The sequence below is a fragment of the Phoxinus phoxinus genome (assembly GCF_949152265.1).
Source record: "Phoxinus phoxinus genome assembly, chromosome: 19".
NCBI classification, from domain to species: domain Eukaryota; kingdom Metazoa; phylum Chordata; class Actinopteri; order Cypriniformes; family Leuciscidae; genus Phoxinus; species Phoxinus phoxinus.
The window spans coordinates 24,679,644-24,690,843 of record NC_136894.1 but is presented as its reverse complement, the minus strand read 5'-3'; the positions used below and the strand labels follow the sequence as shown (position 1 = coordinate 24,690,843).

The window sequence follows — 11,200 nt, the reverse complement described above, 5'->3', positions numbered from 1 at the left end:
TGTAGAAAAATAAACTTTAGCCGTGAAACGTGAAATCACTTTGAAACATAAATATAAATCTTTTAATATTGCTCAGTTATAAAAACAACCAGACATCCAGCAGGGGTCAGTCATGTTCAGATAGAACACTCGAGAAATATGTGGACCTTCTAGCTAGTGTATTCCTTATCCTACTGGCTAAAGTCATGTTAATCATAGCTATCAAGAGCACTTTCATTAAGTTAATACAGACAATCTATATATTTATCCTGGTCAATATATAGATATATGCTATATTTGGGGCTATACAAATATTTAAATAAATATATTTGAAAATATATATAAAAAAATGGCAAAGACCTACAAATGTATCAAGAGTGGCAGTAAAGACCTTTACATTGTTAAAAAAAAAATATTTGAAATAAACACTTGAACTTCCAATTAATCAAAGAATCCTGAAAAAGATTATCCGTTTCCACAAAAATATTAAGCAGCATAACTGGTTTCAACATTGATTTTTATTTTTTTTATCTTGAGCACCAAATCAGCATATTATTATGATTTCTGAAGGATCGTGTGACACTGAAGACTGTATTAAGCAATAATTGCTAAAAATTCAGCTTTGCCATCACACGAATAAACTACAAATTGAAATATATTAAAATATACATTTTAATATTTCACAATATAACTTTTTTTAACTGTAAATAAAAAAAATGCAGCTTAGATTTCTATCAAAAACATGTAAAAAAATTGTAAACCTTTGAATCCAAACCTTTGAATGCTATAATGTATATTTAAAATATATTTATATTTTTTGCTCTATATAGGCTATGCCATAACTTATGTCTAAAAAGAAAGACAACAAAAAAAGAAAGAGACTGCAAATAACAATATAAGAAACTTTGAAACATTTAATGATATCAAAAAGTGGAACGTTGAAAAACATTTCAGCAACCTTGACAAAAAACTTTGATATAATAACAGTAACAAAAAGAAAATGGGTTTAAACAATCGATAGAAAATAAGAACAGTGCTACAATGCCTGACTTTTTTTAATTTTGAGGAAGATTTTTTTATTTACTTAAAAAAAAAACATCTTCCTCAAAATTCTACCTTCCCAATTACATGAAGCTTTTAAGTGCATTTAAATATTAATCAATATATCTTCATATACACTTTTCCCTTATAGTACAATCTCCATTATGATGGCAACAATATACTCATATGTTTTCACGATACTCGTACAGCTTTGACTACATGCGTATCAGTCAACAAAAGTTATTCTCATTCCTCATGAAGCTAAATCTCTAATTTCAGATTATTTTCTACAAATAGCTAAATAAAAGTCTTATCTTCCTCAGTGTGATCTTTACAGTGTGGGACACTCCACATACTCGTAATTAACTTGAAAATATGTTTTGGAGAATGGTTAATAATTACAATGCTGATTTTCAAAACAAATTTTAAATGGAAAAGGAATTTTTTAGGTGAGTAGAAGGGAACAAAATGAACTATTTCATGGAAGCAGAACAACATAAATGTGCAAACTGTGTTTGGCAAGAAAATTTTCAATAAATGACCATTTGCTTTCCAGATTATAGAATAACACTTCATGATGCATCCCATCAGTTGTTTGGTTCTCTGCATCTTAATAAAAATACAACATTGAGCTATGAAAATGGCCCACGGCCCACATGTACGGACTCTCACGGGTCATTTTAAGGCTGCTTATAAGATCTCAAAATGTTCAAGTAAAGAAGTAATAAATAAAACTGCCTCGAAAATATCCTCCCATACTGCAAATCTATTCCATTCGTTGCTCAAAGTGGTTTTCAATTCAAGTCAAAGGACATTAAGGTAGATTTTCTGGACGTTGTATCAGACTATTCTTCTAGCTTCCTGGTGCCATGTTCATAAATATCATTGGAAGCCTGTGTTATCATGAAAGGCAGTGCAGTAGAGTGTTTGATAGCTGTGCATGTTTCACCGGTTGACCATATGGCTCAAGCACGTATTTTAAGACATATCTCTGACCTCTTAGGACTTTAGAAATGTAGAATCTATAATCTTATAAAAAACAAATCTTATGCCATACTGTACATATGATATTGTACATATATGTGGCAGAATGTAAAGTCCGACTAACTGAACAACACTTTTCACTTTGTGAAAAACAATGATTTCCCAATATCAACAGGCTGGAAAAAAATGGCCATTCCTTTAAAATGTGAGAAACTTCAAAACATTATGTGTTTAACATCTCTGTGCAATGATGTTTACTATTAACCTGTTTTTCTGGCCCCTCTGCTTTTACAGATTCGGCCACATCTTTCCCACTTATCACCAAGTCTGCTGGTGGGTCAGAAGTAGGAGTCGTGGAGGACACTGACCAATCCTGCATAAACAAGATGCTGCCATCTGTGGCTGATGGTGGTATTACAAGCGGAGGCGGTCTTCCTTTCGCAGTCACAGGGGTTTCGTTTAAGGAGTTTGTCTTTTGCTGAACTTGAAGATGGCTCTTTTTGATGTGTTTGGATTCAGATGTCGTTTTATTTTGATTTGTACAGATTGCACTGTCTTCTTCAAGTTCGCTAAATGTGGTTTCGGAGTTGCTGATCCATGAGCTAGTATCGCTGGGGCTTGGTCCTCGATCGTCCTGTAGAATACGTTTGCTGCTTGAGGAACCTTGCGAGTCAGAGTCTGACCAACTTAACCTGCGTTTCTGAAAGAAAAAGGGTTTTGATGAGGAATTAAACCAATCAAGATTGTTGTAGATTGTAAAGGCCCTAATATACCTTGAAAACACAATGGCTTTATGTGATGAAAAGATTTCATTTAGACTTTGTTTGTTTCAAAGCACTTCTATGCGCTTACCTTTACAGGAATATGTAACTGGTCCTGATTCCAGCGTGGAGGCAGGCTAACCATAAAATTTTGGAATGAAGGGGTGCCATCGCGATGCTGAGGCCTCACCAGAGGGAACCAAGCCTTTAACATCATCTCCAGCTGCAGAATAGTGCCCATATACTTCTCCCTATAGAGGTATAGCAGAAAAATCAGATTTAATAAAAGGTATTATATGTATTCAATCTGACGGAGAGAAATGCATCGTTCAATAGAATAAAATAAAATACCCAAGGTCAGGTTTTTGTAGAACACCCACAATCCTTCGCAGTCTATCCATGGCAACACTCTGCTGAAATGTGCTCAAACCTGCCAAATAGAAACAAATTAATAAATAAAATAGATACAAAATTACATAAGGTGTGGACATACACTATCATTCACATGTTTGGGGTTGGATTTTTTTTTTTTGTTTAATGTTTTTGAAAAAATTATCTTATGCTCATCAAGGCTGTTTATTTGAAATAAAAAACACTTTATATTAAGTTATAATATTTTATTATATTAATTATATGAAAATATACAGAATTTTCAGCATCATTACTCCAGTCTTCATGATCACATGACCTTTCAGAAATCATTCAAATATGCTGATTTGGTGCTCATTACACTTTTCTTATTATTATCAATGTTGAAAACAGCTGCGCTGCTTAATATTTTGGTGCAAAAAAAAAATCTTATTGGCCCCACTTTTGAAAGGTAGTGTATATAGAATTTTTTTAATGCATTACCTTTTTCATATCGACCTGTTTTCAACCCATTCAACAGCTCCAACAGGGGCCTGATGTATCCATGCAGCTCTGAACACTGTAAAAGAAATGATATTAAAACATACATTTACCAATAAAATCATCTTTGAAACATTTAAAAACGCACGGCAGATTTAAAAACTGCAAAACGGTCTTGGAGGCTTAAGCAATTTTAAAGGAATGGGCTGCCTTATGACTTCAAGAGAGGTAGAAGAAGAACACTAACAGATCCAGTAAGTGCCTACGCACCTTCAGTGCTTGGCCCCTAAAGATGACTCATTCTGAATTTCCAAAGCTTTGTGTTATTAAAAAGTTGCGACACAGCCATGGTAAAAGGAGCAGCTGCCATTTATTTTTAACAAGGTTCTTGATCATTTCATTAAGATCTGATTTGTTTGTTCGTAACATTTCAGCACATATTGGTTTGTGTTTCTCTGTCACAATGGGGTGCAAGGACTTTGCAAAGAGGCTTATATCGAAGGATGGCCCAGTTACCAAACTATATTTGACACGACAGCCACTCACAAGCTGATGTGTGAGAGAATGTGCTTAGTAACGGTGTGCATTTCACATTTGAAAGGGGTGCTTAAAGGTACAGCGGCCTTAAATGTACTGTTTACATGTAAGGCTCAGAAAAATGGTCATAAAAAACTACTTGACTGAAATTAGTGGATCTCAGGAGAAAAATAAATAATTAAAAACAATGAATAATAAATGACCTATTCACCTATTCGATACATGACCTATTCAGGCATGTTTTAATCTTATTTTGCTTTTTTACATGTTCAACTTTCTTTAGTGTGTAATGTTGCCGTTTACAAAGCACAAAGTCACTCTAAAGGAAGTAATGACTATATCTATATCAGTAAGCACCGTTTCATGAAATGATCACAGGGTAAAGAGATTTTCAGACTTACTTTGCGTGCAAACCTCAGGTCTCCCTCTGTGGGAATCCTTTCATATGGCGCGGGGTTCTGACTTTTGTAAGCTGGAGATGCCGAGAAACATCCAGTTTGACCGATTTCAACTCTACCACTCCTCTGGTTCACAAAGGTGAGAGTCGATTTGGAATTTTGAGAGCTCCCATTGGCCAAGGAGAACAGCTTTGGATCAGGCACAACTCCTGCAGCTTTCCTCTCAGAGGTGAAGACCTCAGATTCGTCCTCCGTCTGGTCACTCTCACTGTACAGGAGAGAACTTGGGGTCGAGGAGAGGGAATCTTGCATTTGCCAATTGGAAGGACTCCCTGGTGACAGCATCACTGAAATGTGAGAAAACAGATATGTGTGAGGTGGCAGATTGTTTAAAACTAAAGCGCGATGGGCTGAAATGAACTGAACTGATGGCAGCAAGTGATTCTCTAAAGGGAACATGGCAGCTGAAAATAATGAGGAATGTGTAATACAGCTGAGAGAATGTAAACAAAAAGCACAACAATAGGGGAAGGGGCCGGTTGACGGAACTGTCACTTGTATGTTTTGGACACTAGAGTTGCAAATCCTTGTTAAAACTGCTAGAATGACTTAGAGGATTGACTACAATAGTTTAAAAAATTGTTTTAATATTTTTAAAAGTGTCTTGTTGTAAAAACTTGTGAATGAGTGAGTGAGTGAGTGAGTGAGTGAGTGAGTGAGTGAGTGAGTGAGTGAGTGAGTGAGTGAGTGAGTGAGTGAGTGAGTGAGTGAGTGGGAGAGAGAGAGAGAGAGGGAGAGAGAGAGAGAGAGAGAGAGAGAGAGAGAGAGAGAGAGAGAGAGAGAGAGAGAGAGAGAGGAATGTGTGGTGTGAGTGCGTGCGTACGTGCGTGCGTGTGCGTGTGTGCGTGTGGCCTGGTAAACCCTACATTATGGAGACAAAATGTCCCCACAAAGATGGCAATATCCAAAATCCTTGTCAGGACATTTTTTTGGTCCCCATTAAGAAAAGAGCTTATAAAATCACAAGTGATGTTTTTTTATGTAAATGTAAAAATGCAGAAAGTTTTCTGTGATGGGTAGTTTTATGGGTAGGGTTATTGTAGGGGGATAGAATATACAGTTTGTTCAGTATAAAAATCATTATGTCAGTCTATGGAAAGTCCCCATAAACATGAAAACACAATGTGTATGTGTGTACAGTACATACAAACATGTATATGTTGTCAAGATAAGTACAAAGCTGAACTACTGGCTTGACTGGACTTGAAGAAAATGAACATAATTGTTGAGGTTTCCTGAGACAACAGTCTGCAAGTCAAGAAACAAGAGAGGTGCTAGCACCAAACAAACAATTGGCAACAGACAGCGTAGATAAAAAAACGAATGCAGGAACACAGGATACGGTCCAAAACAGAAAGAGAGATCACAGAGATACTACAATTATCCTGTTTAAAAATCAAACTATCCATGAAGAACAGCACGCCATGTTCCTTTCACTAGGTCAAAGGCCACAATACCACATATGGTCTGTATCTTGAGAAGAAGAAAAACATAGGAGTTTTGAAAAGCACAAGGATATAACATGTGCATGTCTATAATGCCTATACCCTATCATGTTGTTTAGATGGACAGCTATAAATACAGTGTAGGGTTTCAGAATTGACCGAGTTGCAGAAAACACTCTCGAGGGCATGTGCCTCATAAAAAATAAACAGCTAGGCGGTGCCATTAAGACAAATTAACTTTCACCAGATGGACTGTGCTTGGTGGTTTAAAAAAGATCGATATAGAAGAAAGACATATAGTCGTTTTGGATAAAAGCTTTTGCAGTATGAATAAATGTAACATGTGAATATTAAACATTTAAAGAACACTATTATTTATGCTGAGTTGACTAAGCTCTTGGCACGTATGTGGGGTGTGACGCATAACAATCCATACAAATGTTAGCTTTTAAGCCAAATAATAGAGATATTTTAATGTTGTTTTTCTTTATATTGAATACATGAAATAGTCATCACATAAACATGAAAATAATTTAAAAAGTAATAATAAAACATCAACCACATGTGGGAAAAAAAACAAAAAATGATCTTGATCAAATGTAAATGTTCACCTGCTTCAGGTTGTAGTGAAAACGTAATTTCCTACTTTCCAAATTATTTTTAATTGCAATTATGACATGATGACAGACATAAACTGGCAAAACAAAGGGATAATGCAGCTCAACATGGTGTAAACACACAACAAGCGAGATGGCAAACACGTGTAGCATTTCTAGAATATACCGGAGATATGTATTAAAAAAATTTAGATGTAAAATTCTTATTATTAATAAATTCTTAATTCCCTTACCTTAATACTGAGTCGTTTCTGAGTCGGTACCACAACAACCTATCGCCACTGACACGACTTGACCTGTTGTACGTACGCCTAAAAGAAGTTTCATACAATGTATTGCTTAATAAGATTTTGTGTCGCCGTCCTCGTCGCTCGCAGTATTGTCCTGAGAGATTTTTTGGACTTCTATCCTCTTCCTTTCTCCACTCACGTGACGTCACGTCACTCTACAGCGAGGGACAACATGTGAATCGCATTCGCTACACGTGCTGGACAAAAGCCAAGGCAGACTGCGCTCCCATTGGCTGAGAGATCAAAGACGAGTCGCTGATTGGACAGAAAGTAGAACCAATCCTTTAGTATCGGAGTCGGGATTGGTCGGCCTCACATGTTTGCACACCCCGCTCTTCGCACGTGGCAGTCGAGTGGAAAGGCAGATACTACGGATTGAATCACGTTATACAGACGGTGCTCGTTGTTCCACATTAGGAAGAGTTTGTACCCGTGACAGTTTGTTTGGAGCATAACAAAACTTACCGACAACGCTCTATTTTAGATGACCCTCAAATTATTTTAGAAGTAACCACAGCAATATGATACTTCTAATTACATTGTTTTCCTATTTATGACAGATTTCGTAGCAAAAAAAAAATAGTACAAAAAAATTATTTGTCGAAAAATCTACACGATAGTTGATATCTAGAATAAATATTTGTTGCTTCAGCCAAAATAAATGGTAACTGAAATAAAATATAAAAATGCTTTAAATATAAAATGCTTTCCAAGGCAAACATTTTCATTTAGTTTAACTTATTGTAGCTACTAAAATAACTAAAACTGAAAGAAAAATAATAATAATAATATATATATTATTAATATATATATATATATATATATATATATATATTAATAATTATATATATATATATATATAATTCAAATTAAAATGGAACATTTTAAAATAAAAAATGGATTAAAAAAACATTTATTATATCTCATTAATACTAAAATAACACTGGTGTCACATGAAAGTACATTTTGCAAGATGAACGGTGTCCCAATAATTACCCAAGAAATCCCTTTTAAGTCATTGCATAATCCACTCACTACCCTTTGACTTCTTAAAATGTTAGACTTTCAAATGTGGATCATTATCAAAGTTTGTGTTGGTGAACTTTCCTTTTCTAGTTGATAGCAGAACTATGATTGTTAGTCTGAGACAAAAAAAAAAGAGAAGGTCAACTCAGGACAAGTGTTATTGGCTCAGTTTCATTCAAACCAAATGAGCTTATGAGTCTGCTCCCTGTGGTCAGCGAAATTACCAGGCAATATTATCCACAATGATACATTACATTGTATCATGGGCTTTGGCTTGTTTCATGGTTATTATGATCAAAAGGACACTTTCAATAGTAATTATGAGTCTTTCGGGCCAGATGAATTCATATTGAGCCAAATATCCAAGTAAGTACTGAAGACCTACTGTGTGACGTAAAGATTTAGTGTATATTTTTAATGTATTCTGAATCCAAGATCAGATTATAGTTAAGATTATTAGAGTATTATGGAAATTACAGAATTACTGTGAATAGAACCTTTTTTTTTACATTTTTATTCTGCATCACACATGACAGCATCCATTATTCAGCTTATTCACAAAACACACTTTTTCAATCTTTAAACCATTGAAGGTCACCGATTCCAGCTCTGTTGTTGCCCACCTGTAGGTCAGTGCACACAACAGAATATAGGTCACATGTTAACCATGCTCTACATTCTCAAAATCAACTTACCCTCACTCACAATGATAGCACTATTGGAAGCTGGGCCCGTATTGTTCACAGCTGGAGCGACAAACTCATCTGTGACCAATATACTTGTAATTTTTTGTTTTCATTTCTATTTTAGTTTTTAACAATTAATTAATTAATTAATTTATTTATTTTAATTTAATTTTTTTATTTAGTTATTTAATTTTTTATTATTTTTAAATATGCCTAGTTTTTATACATTTTTGCATATGCAATATGCAACAATGCATCTATGTACTTGACCAGTGTATTAATTTTAAATCTGAGTCTGATAGCCCTCCTTCTCCACTAATTAAAGATACAAAAGTTGTGTATTTATTTATACTATTATACAATTTATACTACAAAACGTCATGCATGGAATGCACCTTTAGTAAGTTATTTACAGTAAGTGCATCAACTAAATAAAAATGAGAGCTCAAATAAGTTTTTTTCAAATAAAGGTTTTTATTAATAGTTTATTTCAGTTAAAGTTTATTTTATTTCAAGTACCAAAAATGTTTCTTTTTTATGTATAGTTTTATTAGTTTTAGTTTTTGAAACTGAACTAATAGTCCTAATCAAAGATTTTCATAAAATTATATTTAAAAGTAAAATAAATAATCTATATATAACGTTTAAATGTTAATATAAAATGTTTTTATATTAATAATGAATCGGTAAGATTTTTTATGTTTTTAAAAGAAGTGTCTTATGCTCACCATGGCTGCATTTATTTGATTAAAAATACAACAAAAAAGAGTAATATTATGAAATATTATTTAAAAAAAGTAAATAGTTTTGAATATATTTGAATATATTTTTTAATGTGATGCAAAGCTGACTTTTCAGCATTATTACTCCAGTCTTCAGTGTCACATGATCCTTCATAAATCATTATAATATGCTGATTTGCTGCTCAAAAAATATTAATTATTATTATCAACTTTAAAGTCAGTGCATTGACAACTAGGCTGTGGAGGCCTAGTCATTGTCAGCACTTTGATAGATATTAGAAGAACCTCATTGTGTAAGAAATACAGGGGGAACGGATTCTGACGGCTGTTTTTTTGCCGTCGGATTCTGTTCCCCCTGTAAAAAAAGCAGCTGTCGGAATCCGTTCCCCCACTCCCCTTATGAGAGGTGTTGATGTAGTGGCTTAAAAAAAGCTTATTTTATTTTGTGTGGGGATCGAGCTTACCTGGCACCAGTGTAAAACAAATATATTTTAGAGTTTTTGCCTTTTATTGTGATAGGAATATATGGGATCAAAAAAAGTAATCGAGCCGGGACTTGAACTTGTTTCACCTAAAAATCATCAGCTCTTAAAGTCAGTGCATTGACCAATAGGCTGTGGGGGCCTATTAATTAACAGCACTTTGATAGATATTAGAAGATCCTCCTCGTGTAAGAATACAGGGGGAACGGATTCTGACGGCTGTTTTTTTGCCGTCGGATTCTATTCCCCCTGTAAAAAAAGCAGGTGTCGGAATCCGTTCCCCCGCTCCCATTATGATAGGTGTTGTGGGCGACAATCTGAAAGCCAAACGAATTTGTCGGCCGAGAGGCTGAGCAGGGGAAACTTAAATTGCCAGACGCGCTTGCTCAATGATGATGATGAATCCAAAGACTTCGTTTTGTAGATTTATTTGCATGAGAAACAAACAAGGTTGCGTATCCAGTAGGCTACGTTCCATAATTGCTTCACAATATGATATGGTGTACAAACGGCATTAAACAGCGTTAGAAGTGCGTTCAACAGCGGTCAACAAAAATAGGACTTCCCCCCGTCACCCCCTCTCTTCCACTCCCGAACCACACGGGTGAACAGATGATATGCCCTACTTCCTCCGCCACCACCAGGGGCCTTAATTACCGTATGTGACCAAAAAGAGTACAACTATACCTGGCTCTTACAAGTGTTGATGTAGTGGCTTAAAAAATACATATTTTATTTTGTGTGGGGACGGAGCTTACCTGGCACCAGTGTAATATAAATATATTTTAGAGTTTTTGCCTTTTATTGTGATAGGAAAATATGGAATCAGAAAAGGTCAGCAAACTGGGACTTGAACTTGTTTCACCTAAAAATCATCAGCTCTTGAAGGCAGTGCATTGACCACTAGGCTGTGGAGGCCTAAATATTTTCTGCACTTTGATAGATATTAGAAGATCATCCTCGTGTAAGAAATACAGGGGGAACGGATTCTGACGGCTGTTTTTTTGCCGTAGGATTCTGTTCCCCCTGTAAAAAAAGCAGCTGTCGGAATCCGTTCCCCCACTCCCATTATGAGAGGTGTTGATGTAGTGGCTTAAAAAAAGCATATTTTATTTTGTGTGGGGACGGAGCTTACCTGGCACCAGTGTAAATCAAATATATTTGAGAGTTTTTGCCTTTTATTGTGATAGGAAAATATGGGATCAAAAAAGTAATCGAGCCGGGACTTGAACTTGTGTAACCTAAAAATCATCAGCACTTGAAGTCAGTGCATTGACCACTAGGCTGTGGAGGCCTAGTCAT

The 11,200-nt window shown here is 35.2% G+C and overlaps 1 protein-coding gene across 1 annotated transcript; it reads right to left on the bottom strand.

Moving 5' to 3' along the window:
• Positions 1-875: 875 nt before the first annotated feature.
• ciarta (circadian associated repressor of transcription a) lies at positions 876-7,142 on the bottom strand. The gene is made up of 6 exons (XM_079591807.1): positions 6,905-7,142; positions 4,553-4,896; positions 3,618-3,693; positions 3,117-3,195; positions 2,857-3,016; positions 876-2,704 (listed from the first exon to the last, which is right to left on the bottom strand). Exons 2-6 carry the CDS (start codon positions 4,892-4,894, stop codon positions 2,228-2,230), a joined length of 1,134 nt encoding a protein of 377 aa, XP_079447933.1. The 5' UTR covers positions 4,895-4,896; positions 6,905-7,142; the 3' UTR covers positions 876-2,227.
• Between the last annotated feature and the right edge of the window lie 4,058 nt (positions 7,143-11,200).

Bases quoted from the DNA above. Each gene is read 5' to 3' on its own strand.
- ciarta (XM_079591807.1), bottom strand. From the start codon at position 4,894: ATGCTGTCACCAGGGAGTCCTTCCAATTGGCAAATGCAAGATTCCCTC. The intron at 3,196-3,617 runs GTAATGCATTAA...TCTATTTGGCAG, and splicing joins AACAGGTCGATATGAAAAAG to GTTTGAGCACATTTCAGCAG. The intron at 2,705-2,856 runs GTAAGCGCATAG...TTTTTCTTTCAG, and splicing joins AGTTACATATTCCTGTAAAG to AAACGCAGGTTAAGTTGGTC.